A 25344-nucleotide genomic window follows, 5' to 3' on the forward strand; every position below is an offset into this window, starting at 1 on the left:
TACCACTTGAGCCACTTGAGAAGGGGGAACAAACCTTGGGTTTTTGTTTTTGCCACGCTGAGCAGCTTGTGGATCTTAGTTCCCCGACCAGAGATTGAACCTGGGCCCGTGGCAGTGAAAGCACCGAGTTCTAACCGCTGGACCGCCAGGGAAGTCCCCAAACTTTGGTCTGAATGTTGCCTTAATTAATCAGGTTATATCTCTAAGCCTTTGCCTACTTGAATATTCACTCTATATATACTATATAGGGTGTCCTGTGTATTTTAGGGAGGAAAAGCTGGAAGATATATCAGTGCACAAGAACGGGAGGAGGGAGGAGTGGAGGTGGGAAAGACAGCAGCCACTACAAGCGGATTTTCCCATTTTTACTGGAGCTGCCAAGCTCCTCAAAATTTCTGTTCAGAGGGAGTGAGTTGGTTTTTGTTGAAGGCCTGCTAGTATCAAGACTTTACATATTTTTTCCATTTGATCTTCATCAGAGCCCTTTGAGATAAATACCATTATCCCCTAAATTTTACATATGAGGAAACTGAGGCTCAAGGAAAGAAAGCTACTTACTCAGAATCACAGACATTTAAGGGGGGGTGGGATCTGAGATTCAGACTGACTTAAGTCTAACTTAAGCCTGCATCTACATTCTTTCCTTTAACCTATATGCCATTGTCAAGCCCTGCTGACACCTTAAAGGAACCAAATATCACTTACTCATACACTGCTTCTTTTTTTTTGGCTATGCCTCACGGCTTGCAGAATCTTAGTTCCCCAACCAGGGGTCGAACACAAGTCCCCAGCAGTGAAAGCACAGGGAATTCCCTATACTGCTTTTTTATTAACAAGTTCAAATTAGTGAAATCCAACACAGCACCTGCTGCATGCTGGCACATTTAAGGAGTTAAGTAAATGAAAGGTATTAAGCATATTTGTTATGTCACTAGGTCTTTTTTTCCCATATATTTACATGTTTGACCCTTTATTAAATGTCTCTAACTGCCTTTGCTTTATTAAAGCAAAAGCTTGCACTGCCTGCATTCTCATACATTACTTCTTTGCTCTTCAGATGATGGGGTTTTTATCTTTTTTGTTTTTGTATGTGTGTGTTTGTTTGGTTTTTTGTTTGTTTGTTTTTTACATGTGGGATCTTAGTTCCCCAACCAAGGATCAAACCTGTGCCCCTTGCAGTGGAAACTTGGAGTCCTAACCACTGGACAACCAGAGAAGTCCCCTCAACAGATGTTTGAGTGCCCACTCTTTGCTTGGGATTGGAGGGAGTGGTGGGCAGGAGGCATAAAAGAACACCATCAGGAAAGATCATCTCCCGGGAAAATGACCTGTATGAGTGAAGGAGAATCTGGTACTTGAGGGTTCTGAATACCCAGAGGGAGAAGGGAATGATTCTACTGGGGGTGGGGGTAGAGGTTGAGAAAGAGGGGAGTTTGGACTTGGCCTGGGCTGTGCCATGCGATAGCTGACCGGACAGAAACTTGGCCCGAGACACACTCTCTGAGACTCCCTAGAGTGTGCACAGTAATTTACAAAACATCTTCACACGTGCCCGTCTTACAGAGATGGGGGGAAATGCAGGGTCTGGCGACAGCTCTCACCTGGGTGACCTGGACAGAGCCAGGAGCCAAACTTTATGCTGGGCTCCTAAAACACCTTACTCCCCTCATGGCTGAGGCTTTTCTTTGAGCGTGGGCAACTCCTCCTCATGGAGGCCCCCTACCTGCCTGATCCCCTTGGGGGCTGTGTTCCATTTGTAGGCCTACCAGGATGGAGGGGCATGCTGAAATGGAGATGCTGAGGACACTGAAGGGACCCTCCACAGGGGAGGTCAGCGTGCACCTGGTGGCCGGAGATAGCCCGGGCTCTGGCTCTCACCTGCCCACTGCTGCCTTTATCATTCCAGGTGGGCCAAGCCAGGGGTCTGGGGGAACAGGAGAATCCGCATCCATGCCCAGGCAGATGTGGGTCCTGGGGAGGAGACGATACTTTTCACCTGCCTCCGCACTTGCATGGCAGGGTTGGGGCAGGGTCGTCAGGCTCGCCTGTGTTGTGTCTGTCCATGTATCTGTTCGCAGCCAGCTCGGCCGCCCTGGGTCTGCCCAGCAGTGCCCTGGATGTGTCCTGCTTTCCGCGGGAGCCGATCCACGTGGGCACCCCGGAGCGACCGGCCGGCAGCGTACCTGTCACAGCCACGGTTCTGCCGCAGTTGAGCACGGGGCCGGCGGCCAGCGCCAGCGCCGGTACAGTGCGGCTCCTGGAGTGGACCGAGGCCGCGGCCCCGCCTTCGGGGAGTGGCCTGCGGGTCAGTAGCTGTGGGGATTGGCGGGGTCCAGCGAGCCGCCGCTGTGGGCGGGGCCTGCGGGCCCGGAGGCGGGGCCAGAGGCGGAAGGTGGGGAAGCTGGCCGAGAGGGAGGGTTCTGGGGGCGGGGCTTGAGGTGAGGGACTCTGGGGGCGGGGCTTGAAGTGCTGCGCTCCCAAGAGGAGACCTCTCCGGGGGTTTCTAGGGCCTGTCTTACGGTGAATGAGCCTTGGAGGCGTGGCTTGCAGTGAGGCGGCGGGAGGGGGGACCATGCTGACTGGGGGTGGCTCAAGGGCCAGTCCAGGAGTCGTGCCCCTCTGACCCTTCCGCGCTACAGTTCCGGATAAGCGAGTACGCGCCGCCGAACATGGTGGGAGCAGAGCAACCCCCAAGCCCAGAGCTGCGGCGAGAAGGCGTGGCCGAGTACGAAGATGGCGAGGCCCCGGCGGGGGGTGGCGGCGCGGACCCCCAACAGCCAGGTAGGAGCCCTAGGCCCGGAGCTGGGCCCCTGCGGAGGCTGGGAGAGCCGAACTCGCAGGAGAGCCGAAGCCAGAGGCGTGGCCCGAGGGGGCGTGGCCCGGGTCCCGGCGGGTGTGCCCCCACCGGCGGGTTGGTCTTGGGGCGGAGAAGGCTCTGGCGAGGAAGACAGGGCTGTCCAGTGGGGGAAGTAGGGAATGGGACCGAGATGGAGGCCCAGTGTGGGCTCCGAGGTGGGCGGAGCCTGAGTGTGGACCTGTTGGGTGGGCGGCCTGAGGTCCCTTTGATCTCCCCCAGCGGACCTCTCCCAGGACCCTCCGGAAGGTCCGCCTCAAGACCCACCAGAGGATGATGGCACCTGCCCGTGCCAGGCTTGTGGGCCTCAGCAAGGCGCTGGTCCAGATCCTAGTTCCTCCAATGATGGCTGCCCTCAGCGCTTCCAGGAGCGGTAAGCCGGAGGGAATTAAGCCCCACTTCTCTGCCTTCTCCGGTCCCGAAGCCCCTTTGGGGCTTCTGCGGCCCCAAGGCCCCTCTCCTGTTCCGATCTTTGAGGGTAGGTGGATGGTGCAGGGTGGGTGGGTCCTTCCCTCAGGCTCCCCGTCCCTCAGGCTCCCCGTCCCTCAGGTCAGTCATAGTGGAGAACTCCTCAGGCCAGAACAACTGCACCAGCGCTTCTGAGCTCCTCAAACCCGTGAAGAAGAGGAAGCACAGGGAATATCAGAGCCCATCCGAGGAGGAATCTGAGCCAGAGGCCATGGTAGGACGCGGACAGCTGGGAGGGCAGGGGGAGGCTGTACCTCAATTCTCACCAGCCCCCCCATTAATCCAGATGGTGGGGCTGGGCCACAGAAGACACATAATAACTCACTCATCATATTTTGGGATCCTGTCTGGAGTCAGATCCTGTACTTGGTTGCAGGGAAATAAATAAACCACTTTCCTGTTTTTCTAGAGCCCCCACCTCAGTCTAATGGCAGGGCTGTCACCTTGACATGAACCAGCACCAAAGTAGGTGTGCAGGCAGATGGAAGGATTCCTCACTGGGGCCCCATCTCTGGGCTAGAGGCCATGGAGCACAGGGCAGGTATTCGTGTCCTCAGTTTCCCCACCTGGGAATGAGAACTGTAATCAGGCTGTGTAAACCAGGGGGTATGAGACTGTGCCCATGTGGTAAAGGGTCCCTGCTGGTAGCCTAGAAGGATATTCACCCATTGGGAGCGGAACACCCTGTGACCAGAGAGCCAGGCCTGGGCCAGGAATAGAGATAGGGGCTTCAGGCCGACTCACAAAGACAGGAAGCTGGGATCTGTTGCCCTCTCCAGGAGAAGCAAGAAGAAGGAAAGGATCCAGAGGGACAACCTACCACTAACACCCCAGAAAGTGAGGAATGGAACAGCAGCCAGCCTGGTATGATGGCCTGTGTATATATATTCATGAGCCATGTGTATACGCCTTTGGAGGTGTGAGGCTGGGAGTGCAGGTTACCATTGTGATGGTGTATTGTACATATATAGATGCCCATAAGTTAGCATGTATGTGTGCATGTGTGACAGAGAGAGTGTGTTTTTGGTTTGTGCCATGGTATATGTATCTTCTTGAGGCTAATATCATGTGTTTGTTTATCCTCTGTTATCTAGCGACTTAGCAGCAACTTAGCAGCCAGGTATGAGTAGGCCTCATAATATCCAAAGACTTGAGCAGATGTTAATGGCACCACATGGTATTGCTTCCCTGTGGTGGTGTGGGCAAGTCCGTACTGGTCACTGGTCTGACCTTGCTGTTTGGGCCTCCATTCTAATCCTTTGGTTCTAAGAAAAATGGAACAAAGATCATTAATAGCCAGCTGTGGCCCTCAGACCTTCTGCGTTACCATCTCCACTTTCCATGACAGCAGCCAATTGGAGCCAAGTAGAGTTTATCACACAATCACCCAGAAACTGTGTAGCAATGTCTGTCTGCCTTCCTCAAAACTGAATCTCTTCTACTAGTCATTATATCCCTGGTCCTTAGCCCAGAGGCTGGTGTGGAGTATACTTTCAATAAATGTTTGTTCAGTGGATGAATAAATGAGTTGTATGTTGGTGTTTCCTCTTGGACCATGGCTTAGTTGCATGAGTCACTGTCTTTCCTGTTCCTTAGAGAGCCAGAGAGTGAGGTCAGTTTTAGGACATCTTTCTCCCTTGATGAACCCATTGCCAGTCAGAGGAGCCCGATCTGTGTCCAGGGCTTCAAACTCCATAGTATTCTATATTCTGCCTATCTTAGCCAAACCATGTTTTCATGGCTCTCTCTCTCACACAAGCTGTCACATCAGAAGCTAAAGTCTTAGCTCTCATTAGTTTTTGTCCTCTTTTAATTAATTAATTGGCTGTACCAGGTCTTCGTTGTGGCACGAAAGATCTTTGATCTTCATTGTGGCATGTGGGCTCTTTAGTTGAGGCATGCGAATTCTTAGTTAAGGCATGTGGGATCTAGTTCCCTCCTCAGGGATCAAACCTGGGCCCCCTGCTTTGGGAGCATGGAGTCTTAGCCACTGGACCAACAGGAAAGTTCTGGTTTATGTCCTCTTAAGTCTTAAATAGAGGCAGGAGTTAATATATCTAACTATATTATATATATCTAACTATAGATATATAGATATATTGGCTCCACTATTCTGTCTTTCTTAAGAAAGTACATTCTTAAACTAGCATTTTTTTCTCCTGGGTCCTGTTGACCAGGTTGAAGTTATCTTTTGATTTGTACATTTTACCATCTCAACTGTGAATATTAATGTGTGGCATTAGTTTCTGGATATTTTCTCCATTCTGCCTTTTTTCAAGGGAAGAAACCTTGTCAGTAGACAGAAGTTTGCTCTTATGGCTAAAATCTTTTTCCACTCATTTTGGGGATCTTTTAGCAGAAGAATCTGGGAGTAGGAGTGGGCACGGCAGGGCTGCTCGTGTGTCCTATGTGTGCAGAGAATCTGTGTCTAACGTATCCATTTTTTTCTACAGTTAATGCTCTATACATGTTTTTGTAAGAAATAGCTTTCTAATAGCTTTACTGAGTTACAATTCACAAAACATGCAAGCTACTCATTTGAGGTATACAATTCAGTGGGTTTTGGTCTATTCATGGAATTGTATAAACATAACCACAATCAATTTTAGAACATTTTCATCACTCCAAAAAGAAACCCTATACCTATTAACTGACATTCCGCCCAAACCACGAATTCCCCTCCAGCCTTAGTCAACCACCAGTCTACTTTCTGTATACATGGATTTGCCTGTTTTAGACATTTCATATAAATGAGATCATATAGCATGTGGTCCTTTGTGACTGGCTTCTTGCACTTAGCACAGTGTTTTCATAGTTTACGCATCTTGTACCATGTATCAGTATTTCATCCATTTTTATTGCTGAATAATATTCCAGTGTAGGAAATATCACACTTTATCACCTGATGGGTATGTGTGTTCTTTTCCACTTTGGGGCTGTTATGAACAATGCTGATATGAGCATTGGTGCACAAATTTTGTCCGGCCATAAGTGTTCATTTCTCTTGGGTATATACATAGCAGTGGAATTGCTGGGTGCTATGGTAACCATATGTTTAGCCTCTTAAGGAACTGCTATGTTTTCCAAAGTGGCCAAACCACCATATATTCCCACCAGTAGCGTATGAAAGTTCCAGTTTATCCACATTCTCACCAAGACTTGTTATAATTTGTCTTTTTATTTTTAAAAAGGATTTATTTAGTTGTCCTGACTTTTAATTGCAGCATATGGGATCTAATTCCCTGTCCAGGGATCGAACCCAGGTACCCTGCATTGGGAGCACAGAGTCTTAGCCACTGGACCACCAGAGCAGTCCCTCTGTCTTTTTTATTATAACCATCCTAGTGGGTATGAGGAGAAGGCAGTGGCACCCCACTCCAGTACTCTTGCCTAGAAAATCCCATGGACATGGACGGAGGAGCCTGGTAGGCTGCAGTCCACGAGGTCTCTAAGAGTCGGACACAACTGAGCAACTTCACTTTGACTTTTCACTTTCATGCATTGGAGAAGGAAATGGCAACCCACTCCAGTATTCTTGTCTGGAGAATCCCAGGGACGGGGGAGCCTGGTGGGCTGCCGTCTGTGGGGTCGCACAGAGTCGGACACGACTGAAGTGACTTAGCAGCAGCAGCAGTGGGTATGAAGTTATAGCTCATTGAGGTGGTTTTTTGGCTGTGCTGGGTCTGTTGGCTTTCTTTGGTTGCTGCGAGCAGGGGCTACTCTTCTTTGCACTGCCTCCGCTTGTCATTGCAGTGGTTTCTTGTTTCAGAGCACAGGCTGTGGGCACTAAGACTTCAGTAATTGCAGCTTTCTAGCTCTAGAGAGTATAGGCTTCAGTAGTTGTGGCCCACGCGCTTAGTTGCTCTAGGATGTGTGGAATCTCCCCAGATCAGGAATCTAACCTGTGTCCCCTGCATTGGCAGGTGGATTCTTAACCACTACGCCACCAGGGAAACCCTCTGTGTGGTCTCTTCTGTTCTTCCTCCTCGCATGTTTTCCTCTCTTTTTGTTCTCTTTTTCCTCTTCTTTCCCAGTGAGCTTAGGTGGCGCTGTGATTCGGTCCTCTGGCTCAGGACTTGGCACACAGCTGTGGCCCTCTGGTTGAGACTTTGTAACCTCTGTTCAGTTCAGTCGCTCAGTCGTGTCCGACTCTTTGCGACCCCATGAATCGCAGGACGCCAGGCCTCCCTGTCCATCACCAACTCCCAGAGTTCACTCAGACTCACGTCCATCGAGTCAGTGATGCCATCCAGCCATCTCATCCTCTGTTGTCCCCTTTTCCTCCTGCCCCCAATCCCACCCAGGATCAGAGTCTTTTCCAGTGAGGTGGCCAAAGTACTGGAGTTTCAGCTTTAGCATCATCCCTTCCAAAGAAATCTCAGGGCTAATCTCCTTCAGAATGGACTGGTTGGATCGCCTTGCAGTCCAAGGGACTCTCAAGAGTCTTCTCCAACACCACAGTTCGAAAGCATCAATTCTTCGGAGCTCAGCCTTCTTCACAGTCCAAGTCTCACATCCATACATGACCACTGGAAAAACCATAGCCTTGACTAGACGGACCTTTGTTGGGAAAGTAATGTCTCTGCTTTTCAATATGCTATCTAGGTTGGTCATAACTAACCTCTGTTAGTGGGCCCATAATCCAGAGTGCCTTTGCTGACAATAACCTAGGGGTGGGGGCCGGGCAGCGCAGGCAGAGTTTGGTGCAGCCTCACCTGAGGCTGAGTCTCGCCTGGGCCCTGTGTGTCTGGCACCCTCATGGCTGAGTCTCGCCTGGGCCCTGTGTGCCTGGCACCCCATGGCTGAGTGGAATCAGAGGGCAGCACGTGATCACAGACAGAAGTTTGTTTTGGAGGTTAAGGTAGAGTTGGGTTGGGGGAACTGAGGAAGGTTTTATTTAAGAAGCAGCCTAGGACTTTCCTGGTGACTCTATTGGTAAAGAATCTGCCTGCAATGCGGGGACGTGGGTTCGATCCCTGGGTCAGGAAGATCCCCTGGAAGAGGAAATGGCAACCCACTCCAGTATTCTTGCCTGGAGAATTCCAGGGACAGAGGAGCCTGGTGGGCTGCAGTCCATGAGGTTGCAACAGTCAGGATAGGACTTAGCCAACCACCACCTGAAGGGTCAGCCTGTCTGTCTCCTCCCCACAGCCTCAGAGGAGAAGAAACCAGGCTGGTCGTGGGAATCCTACCTTGAGGAGCAGAAGGCCATCGCTGCCCCCATCAGCCTCTTCCAGGACGTGAGTTGGATACTTCTGTGTTAGAAAGAGCTTGTCTCCCAGTCCAGGGACTCACCTCCAAACTCAGGCCTTCTGCTGCTTTCTGTGTCTGACATTCCTCAAAGGGCTGGCAGGATGGGAGGGGGACAGACTGATTAGGGACCTAGAGTAGAAAAGGGGTCACTATAAGGGACTTCCTGGGTGGGAAGAAATAGGAGGTGGGACCCAGGCTTACCCATCACTGGGCCTGCAGACTTTTGAATTCTGTTGCCTTTTACTTAATTCTACACACTGACTTGGGTAAGACGGAGCCCTGAAGTCCATTTTTCAAGGGACCTGGAAGCTAGTCTATCCTGCTTTGGATCCCTGCACTAAAGTTCCCCAAATAAGTTACCTCTTTGGTAGTGCTAAGCAGGGTGGGCCCCTATGGTAGTTTCTTCACCCCCAGCCCACTAGGCTAGGATAATGCCAGAGGGGAGCTGGATCCTCTCCCATCTGTGCGTTAACAGTACCAGACAGTCACTCATAACAAGAATGGCTTCAGACCGGGCATGAAGTTGGAAGGCATCGACCCTCAGCACCCGAGCATGTACTTCATCCTCACTGTGACCGAGGTGAGCTGAGGCTGGCACCCCCATTCTGATGACTCCCCTCGGGATGGACTGAAGGAGTCAGCCAAGGGCACGGAGGGCCTGGATTCAGACAGCACCCAACCTAATAGAGGGTTGAGGCAGAATATGCAGAAAACTAAAATGTAGACGAAAAGCAGGAGAAGGGTTGAGATGGTGAGGTTACTGAGGAGCAGCACTCCCAAGGGCAGGGATGGTGGCATGAGTCCAACAAGGCCCTTATCCTCTTAGGAGCTCACAGTTGTGTGGGCATCAGCCAGATAAACAGTGATACCCCTCAGGGGTGATGACAGTTGTATGCAAGGGGGCACCGAAGGGGCAGGAATGGCTTCAGAGGGGAAGACCCTCCATTGCTGAGTCTCGAGAGGTGAGTACGATGTCCCAGGCACAAGAGGCAAAGTGAGAAAAAGGCACTGGGCCATGGAACAACACGTTCAAGGGCTCCATGTTCAAGGAACTGCCATTAGCAGCCTGAGGTCTGAGCAGTGAGAGAGGGAAGCTGAAGGAAGGGTCCTTGAGGGCCCTGAGCTTTGGTCAGTGCCTTTGGGATCTGTCCAGGGCTCAAAGTGGCCAGAGGTTGTCTTAGAATCTCCTGTCTTGTGCCCAGAGCTCAGGGCTCATTAGCACATGAGCTGTGTTCCTGGTAGGATGGGAGGGTGTATGGCAGAGTTCAGGATGCAGGGAAATCTGGGAGTCAGGAGGGGTGAAGGGGGTAACCTTCCAGCAACAGACCCCTGAGACTCCCAGGCTGGACGAGGAGCAGTGAGGGAAGGGAAATGGTGTCTGCTGGCATTGAGTCCCTGTGCTTCCCCCTTACGGGGTCAGGTGTGTGGCTACCGCCTACGTCTGCACTTTGATGGGTATTCTGAGTGCCATGACTTTTGGATCAATGCCAATTCCCCTGACATTCATCCAGCTGGCTGGTTCGAGAAGACGGGGCACAAGCTGCAGCCCCCCAAAGGTAAGGCCTGGCTGGGTTGGTCCCAGTGAGGCAGTGAGCCCCCAGACCCTCCCTATCCCCTTCCCTGTGGTTTCCCCCTTCCCTGTTCCCGTCGTACAACCAGCCTTTCTGCGTCCCATCCTGCTATGGCTCGGCCTCAGAGCTTCTGCTCTGCCCTTGCCCTTTGAGAGAAGTCCACCCAGGCTGCGTCCTGCTTTGGCAGGGGGGTCCCTGGGCAGGTTCCTGAGGGTTGTGGGGTCCTCAGGCCTGCCTGATTCTGCTGCTTCCGTGTGGGGTGCCCTCGCCACAGCCCAGCCTCTGTCTGCACGGCGCTCTGTTCGTCCCCCCCGAGGGGCCTAGGTTACAAGGAGGAGGAGTTCAGCTGGAGCCAGTACCTGCGCAGCACAAGAGCCCAGGCTGCCCCCAAGCACCTGTTTGTGAGCCAGAGCCACGTGAGTGCCCCCAGGACAGTCACTGCAGCCGGCCAGGGTATCTGAGTCAGCAGACAAGAGTTCACTTATGGGTGCTCTCAGCTCAGTTCTGGTCCTCACTGAACGGGAGGGCCTCCCTGAGTAGCTCCAGGGCCAGAGAGGAAAGCAGTTTTGGGTTTCCTCCAGTTTCCCCCCCTCCTCCCTACTGCTGAAATCCTCTCCTCCACACATCCCCTCTGAGCCTGGGCACTGAGGTGTCCTTCTTTCTTGCTTGGGTTTCCCTGCAATTCTTGTTGTCAGGTCCAAACCTTTATTCTGGGAGCGGCTTTTTGCATCCTTTTGACCAACATTGAGGCTCTCCCACGTGGTCCCAACGCTTACCTCTTGTCCTTCTCTCTGTTTGAGGCAACTGGCAACTTTATCCTACAGTTAAAGTGTCTCCTAATCCCAAACCAGAGGCCTGAGGGATCTAGGGAACTCACAATAAGCATGTTATTGTTGTCACTAAGTCATGTCTGACTCTTTGCTACTGCATAGACTGTAGCCCACCAGGCTTCTATGTCCATGGGATTTCCCAGGCAAGAACACTGGGGTGGGTTGCCATTTCTTTCTCCAGAGGACCATCCTGACCCAGAGATCGAGCCCAGGTCTTCTGTGTCTCCTGCACTGGCAGGTGGATTCTTTTACCACTGAGCCACCGGGGAAGCCCGGTAAACATGTTACCATCTGGAAAGTCCTGGGTCCCCGTGGGCCAGGGACTGCCCCATATTGTTCTGGCATGGACAGTACCACCCACCCCAGTCCTGCCCCAGACACCATACTTACAGGTGACTGGTGGGCTTCTACCAGCTCTGTGTGACAGGGGATGCAGATTTTAAGTCAAACTGTTCAAGTCCCAGCTCCACCATTGACTAGCTTTGTGGTCCTGGGCAAGTCACTTAACTTATACAAATGGAGACAGTGATACCCATCTCCCTAGGGTTGTTGTAAAGACTGAGGGAGGTGATGGCTTTTGGAGTTTATGTCTGACACATGGCAGGTGCCTCCCTGCCCCCTCTCCCCACCTCCTGCCTCACGTGTCAGCTCATCTTTCCCCGCCACCCTGTGGTGCACCCAGTTCCCTCAGCTCAAGCTGAGCCAGGCTTGTCTGGGGAGGGGAGGCTTGTGCTCAGCCTGGCAGGCTCTTTGGGTGAGTGAGTGGCCTCCTGTCAGTGAGGCTTCCTCTGAGCATTCCTCGGAGGCCAGAAGTGCCTGAGGGCTCAGGGCTGGGGGGTATGATTCTGCCTTGGAGAGACCCTCTTCCTCAGCCTCTTTCTCCCACCCTCCCCGCCCGTGCCCACCCAGCAGAAACACAGCCCCCAGGGAACCTGTTCCTCTTCCTTAGCCAGTGGGTCCTGGGCCAGCACAAGCCAGCCTGGGCCTGGCCGTGGCAGCCCCTCTTCTTGCCCCCAGAGTCCCCCAGCCCTGGGCTTCCAGGTGGGCATGAAGCTGGAGGCTGTGGACCGCATGAACCCGTCCCTCGTCTGCGTGGCCAGTGTGACCGACGTGGTGGACGGCCGCTTCCTGGTGCACTTTGACGCCTGGGATGACACTTACGACTACTGGTAGTGGGAGGGCCCAGACCGGGCCCAGGGGCGGGGGAAAGGGGCGGGCGAGGGACACGGGCGTGGGGTGTGCCAGGCAGCCCGGCTCAGCCCTGGTATTCACATTGCTCAGGGGACAGTTGACTGCCCTGTGGATCTCAGCTACAGGGGCCCAGCCTTTTTGGCACCAGGGACCAGTTTCGTGGAAAACAATATTTTCAAGGACCGGGGGTGGGGGTGGTTTGGGGATGATTCAAGCACATTACGTTTATTGTGCACTTTATTTCTGTTATTATTACAGCAGCCCCACCTCAGATCACTAGGCGCTAGATCCCGGAGGTTGGGGACCCCTGATCTGCATCATTTAGTAATTATGATGCCAATTAAATGTTTCATCTAAAAGTACCAAGGTTAAAACAAGCAGACCCCTGTGACCCATGACTTTCTCTGAGATAGTAAGGTGGTATTAGAGTTTTTAGTTACTGTTGGAATTTTCTGACTCCCTCACCAGTCACCAGTCTGACTCTCCCTCAGAAGTAACGTGAGGGTGGGCCCTGTCGCCGTGATGTCACAGGACAGCGGGCTCTGGGCCTTGAAGTCTCACCTGAGACAGTGAAGAATTCTTGGGTTTCAGGTGTGATTCCAGCAGTCCCTACATCCACCCGGTGGGCTGGTGCCAGAAGCAAGGAAAGCCCCTCACCCCTCCACAAGGTGACCCTGCAACCTGAGCCACCCCTCTCTCCCCGGTCCCTTACCAGTACCTCATTAGCTGGGTCTCTAAGGGCAGGCCAAGGGCACACGCATAGCCTGGAGCCTTAGCTTCTTTGCCTGAGAGCTGTCTTTGATCTTAGGAGAGTCCTGTTAAACCCTGACTCAGTTGAGGCTGAAGGGAAATTCCTGGTCCAGGGATTAGGACTCTGCCCTTTCACTGCCAAGGACATGGGTTCAATCCCTGGCCAGGGAACTAAGATCTCACAACCAAAAAAAAAAACCAAAACGAAAGTTAGATGAGCCCTCTCAGTAAGGGAACAGGAACCTAGAGTGAGGAAAGCGTATCCTTCCCTGTCAGGGTATTATACTGGCACTAGTGGTAAGGAGCCCCCCTGCCAGTGCAGGAGACGTCAGAGACGCAAGTTTGATCCCTGAGTCAGGAAAATCTGGAGGAAGGCATAGCAACCCACTCTGGTATTCTTGCCTGGAGAATTCCATGGGCAGAGAAGCCTGATGGGCTTCGGTCCATAGTATGCAAAGAGCTGGACACGACTGAAGCGACTTAGCACTCAGAACATACATTAGGGGTTCAGATGGGACTGGGGCTGGAGCGAGGCAACAGAGCCAAGGAGAGGACTGGGAACCAGGGTTCCCAGATAACCAACTAAATGGCTTGCTTCTGCCCGGCACGCCTCCCCTTCAGGAGCCCCCTGCAAGGAGCAGGCTGTGACACGGGGATTTCTGTCCACGGGCTTCTGTCCTTTCCACGCCCCTGGCCCTGCTTGGAGGGGAGGAGGTTCTCGCTACACCTGCCTAGACATTGCCCTCATCCTCTCCTCCAGACTACCCAGACCCTGACAGCTTCTGTTGGGAGAAATATCTGGAAGAAACCAGGGCCTCCGCTGTGCCTGCCTGGGCCTTCAAGGTGGTGAGTTGGCTTTCTCTGCTGCCCCCAGAGCTGAGTTCAGGAAAGTACAGAGCCCTCGGTCAGGCAGGACAGGGCCCCGGCCTCCCACTTTGGCCACGGTTTCCCCAAGCACAGCACCTGGGCATCCCTCTTGGGGCCTCAGTTCTGCTGAGCAGGGCCTTGGCCTGAAGACCACTCTCCCCCTTTAGCGACCCCCACACAGCTTCCTGGTCAACATGAAGCTGGAGGCCGTGGACCGCAGGAACCCAGCCCTAATTCGTGTGGCCAGCGTGGAGGATGTGGAGGATCATCGGATAAAGGTGGCTCTGGGCCCCTTGGGCTGGGGGAGTGGACAGGCCGATGGGGCAGGACTTCCGTAGACGGGGCTGAGGTCAAGGGCATGGCATGAGCCAGACTGCAGGGAAGCTGCATGTTGCAGGGAAGGGAGCTCCAAACTTGAGGCCGAAGATCTTGGGTCTCAGTCAGGTCTCATCTGCGACTTAACCTTTGTGAGTCAGGACAACTCCCATCCCTTCTCTGAGCCTATCAGATGGGCCCACGAATCCTTGTCCTACCCAAGGACTGATGGGAGATGCCAGTAACTTCGGGGCTTCCCTGGTGGCTCAGCAATAAAGAATTCACTTGCAGTGCAGGAGCCACAGGAGACACGGGTTCGATTCCTGGGTCGGGAAGATCCCCTGGAGGAGGGCACAGCAACCCACTCCAGTATTCTTGCCTGAAGAATCCCCATAGACGGAGAAGCCTGATTGGTAGGCTGCAGTTCATGGAGTCCCAAAGAGTTGGACATGACTGAATCAACTTGGCATGCATGCATGCCAGTAACTTCATAGGTGGAACCTTTGGGAAGTGTGGTGGTCGAGATGGATTATTGTGAGGTTGGACCCTTTGTCCTTCCAATTCAGGATCTTGCTTCTGACAGGCCCCAGGGATGGGGAGAGCCTCCTGGAGCCTGGAGGACCTCTCAGCCGAGCTGGGCTCCACGAGGAACACCTGACCTCCCGGGCCTTTCTTTCCTCCCCAGCTCCACTTTGATGGCTGGAGTCACGCCTATGACTTCTGGATTGATGCTGACCACCCTGACATCCACCCAGCGGGCTGGTGCTCCAAGACGGGACATCCCCTGCAGCCTCCTCTCCGTGTGTACCCCTGGGGCACTCTGACCCTTTCCTCCTGATGTCTGACCCTGCCCCCGAGCTCTGGTACCACCCCGCTTCTATAGTATGCCCACAGTAAACTCTGGGGTCCCTCATCCTCCCCACCCTGGGGAGGGTCTCTGCCACACTGAGCAGTGCTTCTGGCCTCCCCATTTGCTGGGTGAGGGACCTGGAGGTGTGAAGGGCGAAGCTCACTTGGGAGCAGATGCTTCAGAGGTAGTTGTGCCCTAAGAAGTCCTCTCAGGGTCCAGCAGAGCCACGTAGAGCATGCATGGTGCTTGCTAAGGCACCACGGCTCCCTGCATCAGATCCTGCTCCCCACTGCCGGCAGGGCTTGGAGGTCGCCTGCATCTGTTTCATACTGGGCATGGATCCTTGTCAGCTGTTCTCCAAGCATAGTCAGAGACTAAAAAAATAGTTGCCAAAGTCTTGGGGTTGAAACTGAGAAACAAGAATAACATGAATCTGCCTGATGTAGCTTCTGGGTGCAGCTGTGTCCACACCAGCCCCGAGCTGATCGAGGATGCTCCTCTTTCCAGAGACAGAGAGTATGGCCTGCAGGTTTCCACAGTGTATATGAGAGCCAAGCCTCCATTCCCAGGGACTGATGTCTGTTAGCAGGAAGTGGCATCCCAGCCAGGCTCAGGGCCCCTGTACCTGGGAACTGGTTTCTACTGCTGACCTTCCCTACCTTCCATGTCCCTTCCCCCAGGCCCACCTCCACCCCCCAGACCCCATGCTGACGCTTTTCTCCCCTCCAGAACCCAGAGAGCCCAGTGCTGCCTCCCCCACGGGCTGCCCCCCTCTCAGCTATCGGAGCCTGCCACACACCAGGACCTCCAAGTACAGCTTTCACCACCGGTAAGTGAAGGCCTCCTGCTCAGGGACCCTCAGGCACTGTTCAGAGGGGGTCTGTCTTGTATCCACCATGGGTGGCCAACTGGGGTCCACCTGTCTGCTCTCCCAGTGGGGCCAGGCTTGGGAAGAGCCAAGTGGGACCAAGCAGCTCCATCTCAAACCTTCTTCTTCTCCAGGAAGTGCCCCACTCCTGGTTGTGATGGCTCTGGCCACGTCACCGGCAAGTTCACAGCTCACCACTGCCTCTCGGGTTGCCCCCTGGCCGAGAGGAACCAGAGCCGGCTGAAGGCAGAGCTGTCGGACACGGAGGCCTCGGCCCGTAAGAGGAACCTCTCGGGCTTCTCCCTAAGGAAGAAGCCTCGCCATCACGGCCGGTGCGGAGGGCAAGGGTGCGGGGCCTCAAGTCCTCCGAGGCCAGACCAGGCGCTGAGTCCCTGCCATGGGCCCGGCTCCTCTCTCTCCAGGATCGGGCGCCCTCCAAAGTACCGGAAGATCCCACAGGAAGATTTTCCGAGTGAGTCCTGGTTTATTTGTTCCCTGTGTCCTCCACCGTGTTCACCGTGGCAGCTTAGCTATTGGTGGGAGGAGTCACCTGGGGTGCACAGAGTGGGAGAGGCTGGGAGGCAGGTGTTGCGATACTTGGAGATAGAGAGCAGTGCCAAGACACAGCATGGGGCCTTGAACGGCCTATATGCTAGCCCCTTTCTACCTCAGGCCTTGCTGTGAGTCTGCCAGCAAGATGCAGAGCCTCTCTGGGCTCCTGGTCACCCCGTGAGGCGGGATGATGCCCCCAGCTCTGCTTTTCTCAGTCTTGGCTTCCCGGGAGGGAAGTCATGGCCATTACTTTCTAGCTATGTGACCTTGAGCAAGTCACAGCTCTGAGCTTCAGTTTTCTCATTTGAAAACATGAATAATACCTACCTTTCAGGTGTCAGTTACCTGAAATAATAGTGCCTACTACACTATCAAGCACCTGCTGTAGGCCAAGCACCGTTTCAGGTGGTTTATCTTTACCATCTTACTGACGCTCACAAGTGGTCTGCAACATAGATGTCGTACACCTGGTCAGCTTCCATTGTAAGGCCGTGTTCTGACTGCCAGAGGGTGGCCTGCTGTGTTCATTCCAGAATTATCCTGAGAACTTGGGAAGTCTTTCCATGGACAAGGCTGTGTTCCGGATTAGACTGGGAAGGACTCACCTGAGTCCTGAGACACTTCAGGGACAGGGCGGGGGACAGCGCCCAGGCCTTTGACCTCTGGGCAGGGCTCCCCTGTTCCATCAGCTGGCTGGCTCTCACAGAGGGGACACTGGTCCCTCTGGATTTTGTTCCGGAGACTTCTCATGCGTCCATGGGTAGGCCTCCTCAGTGTGGGTCTGCTGGAAAACAGCTCCCTAGGGAAAGCTGCCTGCCTGGAGAGCTCAGGACTTGGCTGTGCTCACGGTGCTCATGGGGCCCTCCAGGACCCGTGAGTGTCAGCTCTTGGAAAGAACGAGGAAACCACCATGATTTCCTTACACAACCGCTTCATCTCCTTTTTATTTCTTTTTAAAATTTATTTGGCTGGACCGGGTCTTAGTGGCAGCATGTGAACTCTCAGCTGTGGCCTGTGGGATCTAGTTCCCTGAGCAGGAATCGAACTCAGGCCTCCTGCACTGAGAGCTCAGAGTCTTAACCCCTGGACCACCAGAGAAGTCCCCTCAACCGGTTCGTTTTCAAGTTGGGAAACTGAGGCCCATGTTAAGTGAGGTGCCCAGCATTAAAACCACAAGCAGTAAGGAACTGATTCCAAGTCCAATTTGTGGTTTCTATTATACTGCATCCCCCCTCTTCCCTGCCCTCACCTTCCCATGGTGCCTATTCAGCACATAGTTGCTAACTTCTAATAGTAATGCTCTGGACTGAATGTTTGTAACCCCCAAAACGCGTATGTTGACACTTAATCCTCAATGTCAGGATGTTTGGAGTGGGGCCTTTGGGAGGTGATTAGGTCATGAGGATGGACCCCTCATGAATGGGATTAGTGCCCTCCTAAGAGACCCCTTACCCCTTCTGCCATGGGAGGATGCAGTGAGGAGATGGCAGCCGGGGGGTCAGGAGGTGGGCCTTCACTACATACCCAGTCTGCTGGTGCCTTGATCTGAGACTTTCAGCTTCTAGAACTATGAGAAACACATTTCTGTTGTTTTTAAGCAAAAGAAAAAAAAAAAAGAGGAGCTATAATAGATGTTTAGCAGTTAGATAAGATACCACCCTGGTGGCTCAAATGGTGAAGAATATGCCTGCAATGTTTGTAACCCCCAAAACCTGGAGACCCAGGTTCAATTCCTGGAAAAAGGAATGGCAACCCACTCCAGTATTCTTGCCTGGAAAATCCCATGGACTAGAGGTCTGGCGGGCTATAGTCCATAAGGTCTCAGAAAGTCAGATAAGACTGAGCAACTAACACACACACACACACACACACTGTTTTGCAGTTAGATAAGATACTATGGGCTGCCTACAAATGCTTCTGTCCTGTGGTCTGGGGAAGAAAGATAAGGAGCTCAGCCCCCAGACTCCTCGCCAGGATGCATGGAGCACCAGATAGCGGACTTCGAAGAGGGACACTGTGGGGACAGGAGGCCAAGTGCTGATGGCAGCAGCTGTCATGGGAGATCCAGGCTGTACCCTAAATGGGTCCTCTGCAGGGGCTGATTGGGCTGTGCAGCGGTTGCAAGCTCTGGGGTTGTCCTGAAGGCTGGGGCTCTTCAGAGTGTGGATGGGAGCCTGGGTTTGGGCCAGTGAACAGAGAGACAGCAGGTGGGCAGTTAGAGAACAATCAGTGAGGCTGGAACCAGGATCCCAGAGGCTCTGAGGATGACTTTGAGGTCCAAGGAGTCAGGGCAAAAGACTGAAGTGAAGGGGAGGGATGGAAGGAGACAGTGATGAGCCAGGTGAGCCTTGGAGAAGAGGGCAGCGGGGGGGCCACATGCTTGAGAGTCTGGAATTAGCACCAAGTGAATAGGATAGAGCCGGCTATCTTGGATTCTGGGCAGAGGCAGGGCAAGCCCCTTGGGACAGTGGCCGCATGGCCCAAAGCCAGCCAAGGCAGATTAGGTAGGCAGAAGGCAGGTTTGCCAGAGTCCCCAGAAGTAGATGAAGTACACAGCTGCCAAGCCCAGCCAAGGAGGAAGCCAGGTAGAGAAGGGTCGCTCACCAAAAGGTAGAGCCACTTGGAGGCTGGAGGTTGGGAGCCAGGGGTTCCAGGAGCAGACGAAGCAGAGGGACAGGCAGTGTGGGTGGGCGAATGGATCAGGGATCACCCTGGAGGTGCCAGAGTAGGCGGGGGGCTGGAATGTAGAGAATGAACCAGACCCAGCTGGGGACGTGGTGGGAGGAGAGGAACTGAAGGCAGTGGCCTCGGCTGGGGGGTTCGCTTCAGACAGCGTAGGCTGGTTCTCCCCCCCACCACCACCACCCTGCCACGGCGTGTGGGGAACTTAGTGCCCTGACCAGGGGTCCACCCTATGCCTCCTCTTGTGGAAGTGTGGCGTCTTAGCCACTGGACAGCCAGGGAAGTCCCCTGGGAAGGCTGACTCTGCTTCTCAAACAGAATCCCTGAGGCTGTGACAGTCAGGGCCCAGGAGGACTTCGCAAACGGAGGGCAAACAGGATGGGCATTTGATGTCCAGGCTGAGGGTATAGCAACCCACCCCAGGATACTCCCCCAGAGAATCCCATGGACAGAGGAGCCTGGCGGGCTCCAGGCCATAGGGTCACAAAGAGTCGGACACGACTGAAGCGACTGGGCACACAGCATGCTGAGATGGCTTGGCTATCAGGGGCTGTGTGGATGCAGAGTCTCCAGAGAGCGCTGTTTCTAGGATGCTGCTGCAGCTCCAGGAGAAAAGAGCGTCCGTGCAGGGCCCAGGTGCTACGGCCTCGGGGGAGGGGGGATCTCCCTACACGGTCTGTAACATGAGGGACAAGCTCTGGGTGAGGAGTTGGGGGTCTGGCTCACCCCCTGGGCTCTGCAGGGCTGTCTGAGAGGGGTCACGGTCTGGCACCCCCTGTCAGCCAGTCTCCCATGTGGCCTGGGGACGAGCGGGCTTTGGAGGAGGACAGGTTCGTCCTCGGCCCTGGCCGCCAGCCTCCGCCTCTGCCTTGCAGCGCTGACCGCCGACGTCACGCACCAGTCCCTCTTCATGTCAGCCCTGTCAGCCCACCCCGACCGGTCGCTGTCCGTGTGCTGGGAGCAGCACTGCAAGCTCCTGCCCGGCGTGGCAGGCATCTCGGCCTCAACAGTCGCCAAGTGGACCATCGATGAGGTGAGGGGCAGGGACCTGTCCCCTTCCTCTGCCCCTCCTTTGCCCTCACCACTCCCTGGCGGGAGGGATCAGGAAAGGGCCCCATCAGGTGGAGCCCCATACCACTCCTGACTCATCATCCCTCCATCTACAGCCTCTCCCAGCTGCCCACTGGGGCTGCCTGAGCACCATGTGATAGGCCCGTCCTGCGGGTTGGAGAGGGGGGGCGTGCCTCTAATCCAGCAGGAGAAACCGGCTCAGCCCAGGGCCTTGGGAGCAAGGGGCCTCACCTTGGACCCCCAGCGGCACAGAGAGTCAGGATCCTCTGGGGCTGCTAAGAAAAATTACATGTCAGAGCCCAGGAGGCACCAACGCCAGGCAGGGCCACCTCCTCTCCTGAGCCCTGTGCCCTTGGCAACACGTCTCCTTTGGTTTCCAAGGTCTTCGGCTTCGTTCAGACCCTGACAGGTTGTGAGGACCAAGCGCGGCTCTTCAAGGATGAGGTGGGTGCTCGGTGCAGGGTGGGGACCAAGCAGCGTCATTGTCCTTGAGATGGCAGGGCGTGGGCACTCTCCCCAGCACTGCCCCCAGCTGGGGAGGGCCTCTCTTGTCCCACCTGAGGTCAGAGGGGACCAGTCACAGTGACCCACGTCTTTGGGGAAAATCTGCTACGGATGACCACGGCCTGGCTTGGGAACCCAGCCCTCTGTGTTCAGACTGTCAGCAGGAAGGGAAACCATCCCGGAAACACGATTCCATTCACTCCTTTGCTCTCTGTCCAAACTTAGCTTCCCTAGTGGCAGCCTATTAAAATGTATTTTGACTGACATGACTATAGCTATTTACTGCAAGGATGCTAACACACACTTAAAATTAAGACCCAAAAGCTCACCAAAGATGAGAAGCGGTGAGTTGTAGGCGAAAGGCCACTAGCTTCGTGGGCAGGTGGGTGTGAATCCTGGTTCTGCAGGTTAGAGGTCTTTTGAGTCTGCATCTCCTCATCTGTAAACTAGAGAGAAAATGGGTGTGATTACCTTGCAGGGCCATGTGAGCACTGGAATTGATGAGTGGGTCCTGGTACCAGAATGTCTAGTGTGACTATGTCGCTAGTGTCTCTATAGCCACAGGCCCGATATAGGAAGGGCTCAGTCAGTGGTGGTTGTGGCTTTCACTGTGTAGTTGTCCTTCAATAAAGAGCTTTATCATGACTCCTAATTTGTAGAGTTTGAAATCGGAAGAGACCTTTTGAGTTTATTTAGGAATTCCTTCCAAAGACTACACGTACCCCCTTCACCTAAGAGAGTGTAGTCTCAGCTCCCCAAAGATGCCACCTCCAGGTGAGGTGCCCGAGAGAAAGAAGTCTCCTCTTTCCCAGGAAGCATCTCTTTATCCAGGCCCAGCACGGCCAGTTTCTTCATCGACCCTTGGACAGTGGCCCTCCCAAGTGCCTCTCCATCTGGGTGCTCGCCTTCTTGGTTCATGATCTTCTTATTGGACTGTGTGTGTTCCGAGCTGTGCCCCATGTTTTAGCTGCCCTCTGATCAACACAGAACACACTGGGCTACTGATCCTCTGGGTGTTCATTCCTTTTGTTTTTAAAAAGACTGTATGTTTTTAGAGCAGCTTTAGGTTCACAGCAAAATTGAGAGGAAGGTGCAGAGAGTTCCCATGTACCCCCTGCCCCATTATCAGCATTCCCCATGAGAGTGGTCCCCAAGAGAGTGGTTACACCTGATGAGCCGGCACCTCGGTTTTTTTAATGGAGGCAAAATATGCGTGGAGTGAGATGTACGCACACATATTTAATTATGCTTCTCAAAAGTATAATTCTACAGGTTTTGTGAAATGTATATACCCTGAACCCAATATGTCAGTCAAGATGTGAAACATCCATCATACCAGAAAGTTCTTTCTTGACCCCTGTTGTCAGCTCTCATAGACAACCGCTGTTCTGATTTCTAGCTCCACAGATGAGTCTTATCTGTTCTTGAACTTCATGTTAATGGAGTCATGCAGCACATACTCTTCTGCGTTTGTCTCTTTCCAGCGTAATGCTTTGGAGGTTCATCTGCACTGTGTGTTGCTAGTAGTCAGCTCCTTTTTATCCTGAGCAGTGCTCTGTTTTATGAACATCCCACAGTTCTCCTGTTAGTGGGCATTTGGGTAGTTTTCTTCTTCTCCAGATTTGAACCCTATATTTTTGTTGGCGAAAGTTCGCGCGAGCTTTATTATAGCCGCGTCATACCAGCTTGGAGTTCATGAAAGTCCCCAAGTTTCCCCTTCTGTCAGTTGTCTGCTATAGCCTAACCAAATCTTCCAGTGTGTTACTTGTACTGCTGGAGGGTTTTCTTTTTTGTATTAGCCTTAATGTAAAACTTTACATGTATCCCTGTTAAATGATCTCTTACTGGTTTCATAGTCTCATTATTCTGTCATGTCTAATATTAACAAGGCTTCCTGTCCTTGCACAGCCTGTGCTAAGCCTTCTGTCTTCCCCCAAGTCTTCTGTGCACGTGCTTAATGAGGCAGAGCGGAAGATGTGGCACCCACTAGAGGTCTTCCTTTGGGTGACGACAGGTTGTAAATCAATGCTCTTTGAGTTCAGGGGCTTAGCCAGGCACAGAATCACCCCGGGCCTTGGGCTTTCTCCCCTTTTTAGGAGGAGTGGTCTCTCCCTTGAGCATCTGCTGGGTATTTCAGTTCAGCATGATCTGTGATGCAAAAAAGCAATGCCAAAGGGGGACAGTGTGCTGGTAGCCCACCGGCATCCAGGAGAGTCCACTCAGGGTAGACGGGGACCTCTGCAAAGTCTGAGGGCTGCCTTCCCCAGGTCTGGTCTACATGATCTGTCATCCCCAAGGAGGACGCTGCTCCAAGGCTTTCTCTGGCTGAACTGATGCTTTGTGGGACATGAGGGAGGATTCATTCCAGTCGGGACAGACCAGTCATTAGAGGAATGCTTCATGAGTGAGAAATTGGATCTGCTCCAATTTCGGATCAGTGGTCTGATGGGTTGCCTGTCCAGTCTGGTGATCAGCACCAGTGGTCCTAGGGAAAGTCTGCCCAGTCCTCTCTTTGTCCCCTTCATGGTAGCTATTGCATATTTGTTCACCAAATAATTACTGATATCTGTTATGTGCCTGGCCCGGCATAAAATGATTGAGGGCTGATTCCTTAGTCTTTCTGCCTTAGTTTCCTCTTCTTAGGGGGTAATAAGGGGGTAATACTGGTACTGCTTCCGAGAAGTGTTGTGAGGATTATTGAATCAGTTAATGCACCAGAAGTGTTTAAGAAGAGTGCTGGGCTCATAAGGAACACCATAGTCATGTTGTATTTGCCGTGATGCTTAGGGAGGAACCATAGGAGGGATGGTGCCTCTTCGATAGAGGGGTCCTAGCCTCAGAGGAGGGAGTTCTTCAAGCCAGTGGTGGGACCAGGAGCCCTGTGGCCCTCCTGCCCAGAGGCTGCCCAGCCCAGCCCAGCCCACCTGCCAAGAGGCAAAGCCCTTGTGCTCACCATCCCCACTTCTTGCCCCACCTCCCTCCCTCCCGCTCTGGCTCTCTTCAAGTCCTCCCCTCCTCCTTAACAGACTTCTCCCTTCCCTGTCTCTACCTGTAACCCCATCCTGGAGAATTAACAATTACCAACCACTTTCGTATTTGCTTTGCCTGTTTTTAGGTGAAGTAGTTTAAGTAAATAGTGGACATCATGACCTTTCAGCCCTGAGCCCTTCAGCACGCATCTCTTAAAAACTAAAGTCTTTCTCTGCATAACCGCCACCTTGTCATCCCACTGAACGAATGTGCAATAGCTGCTTTATATCACTTGTATTCTGCTGAATTCAGATTTCCCTGCTCGTGACTGGAATATCTTTTGCAGTTGGTGTTTTTGAGCCAGGACCCAAGCAAGGGTCACACAGCTGATCTGGATCATCACGTCTCTTAAGTATCTTCTGTTCTAGAGTAGTTGCCCTCTGTTTGTTTCTTTTTTCACCACCCTGTAAACAGTCTTGGTGAATGTGAACTTCTAGGCTTGTCTCATTGCTTCCTCGAGGTGTCATTTAACTAATTCCACTCTCCCCTGTGTTTATTATAAACTGGACATCGGGTGCAGAGGCTTGGTTAGGTTCAAGTTAAATCTCTCTCTCTTTTCCTCTCTTCCTTCCCCACCCTGCCCTTCCTTCTCAAAAAGAGCTCACAGGTAACAAGGTAGAGCTTAGCCCACATCACATGGGATTGCCAGCCGTGTCTGCTGGTTTACTATTCACAGCACTGAAATAGACTTGTGGGTTTATATGAAGACAGCAACAACGGGTTCTTAGAAGCCCCTGTCAGTGAGGACACAGAGTGTTTTCCAAATACACTCTGAAATCCAGACCAGCCAGCCGGAAGAGAGAGAGAGACTGTGTGTGTGTGGACACGGGGAGGCCAGTGGATGTCTTTCTTTCCTTCTCTGTCCCCATCGCTGTCTTCCTTTTTTCCTCCCTCCCTTCCTTGTCCTTTCTCCTTTTTCCTTCCTCTCCCGCCTTCCGCCGCCCCTCCCCACGCCTGTCCTTCACGCCCATCTTCTTTCTCCCTCCCACCCCCCACGCATACCCCCCTCCCTCCTCCTTCCCCTCTCCGCTTTCCACCTCCCTCCCGCGACCCCTCAGATGATTGACGGCGAGGCCTTCCTTTTGCTGACACAGGCGGACATTGTGAAGATCATGAGCGTCAAGCTGGGCCCAGCCTTGAAGATCTACAATGCCATTCTCATGTTCAAAACCGCTGACGACACCTTAAAGTGACTGGCGCAGGGCTGGGCCTCCCCCTGCAGCTGATGCTTCCTTCCCAACTTGAGTTCCTACCATCCCACCTGTGGCCCCCCCTACCCACCCTCTGGCCCTTAACCGAGGTGGTCCTTCTCTCTGGGGCCACTTCCTGCAAGGTACAGGGGAGCAGAAGAGCCCTGGGGAGGATGGAGTCCTGGAGCTCATCCACCACCAGGCACACCAGTGAGGGTGTGAGCCGGCCGCTGGAGCGTCACTGGTGGCGAAAGTTGAAGGTGCCCCACCCGTGACGGCCCCACCTCTCCAGTGACCTGTTTCATCACCGAAGGGTCTTTCTCTCAGCAGTGAAAAAAGAGTCTGGTAGAACGGGAGTCCTTCAGCCTGACCCTCCCCACCCCGCCGTCTCCTTTCCTCCCTCCAGGAAGCCACCCTGCCGCAAACACATTGATTCAAAGCAGCACCTTTGTTTCTGTCTGCTGGTTTTGTTGCCCTCATACTGCTGTCTGGTTTTCC

At 53.4% G+C, this 25344-nt stretch overlaps 1 protein-coding gene across 3 annotated transcripts; it reads left to right on the top strand.

Moving 5' to 3' along the window:
• Positions 1–1770: 1770 nt before the first annotated feature.
• L3MBTL1 (L3MBTL histone methyl-lysine binding protein 1) lies at positions 1771–24849 on the top strand. Of its 3 annotated transcripts, XM_068987124.1 has the most exons (20): positions 1771–1906; positions 2079–2305; positions 2640–2781; positions 3077–3227; positions 3404–3536; positions 4102–4186; positions 8474–8562; positions 9051–9155; positions 9996–10131; positions 10471–10562; positions 11994–12145; positions 12759–12835; positions 13678–13763; positions 13952–14062; positions 14785–14899; positions 15679–15778; positions 15952–16149; positions 16240–16289; positions 19927–20084; positions 24715–24849. In XM_068987124.1, exons 1-20 carry the CDS (start codon positions 1771–1773, stop codon positions 24847–24849), a joined length of 2478 nt encoding a protein of 825 aa, XP_068843225.1. The 3 variants fall into 3 exon arrangements, with proteins under 3 accessions (XP_068843225.1, XP_068843227.1, XP_068843226.1); XM_068987126.1 differs by lacking the exons at positions 1771–1906; positions 2079–2305 and adding an exon at positions 20504–20566 and having other exon boundaries at positions 2655–2781; positions 15937–16149; XM_068987125.1 differs by lacking the exons at positions 1771–1906; positions 2079–2305 and adding an exon at positions 20504–20566 and having other exon boundaries at positions 2655–2781.
• The last annotated feature ends 495 nt before the right edge of the window (positions 24850–25344 follow it).

The sequence above is a fragment of the Capricornis sumatraensis genome, chromosome 15 (assembly GCF_032405125.1).
Source record: "Capricornis sumatraensis isolate serow.1 chromosome 15, serow.2, whole genome shotgun sequence".
Classification (NCBI taxonomy): domain Eukaryota; kingdom Metazoa; phylum Chordata; class Mammalia; order Artiodactyla; family Bovidae; genus Capricornis; species Capricornis sumatraensis.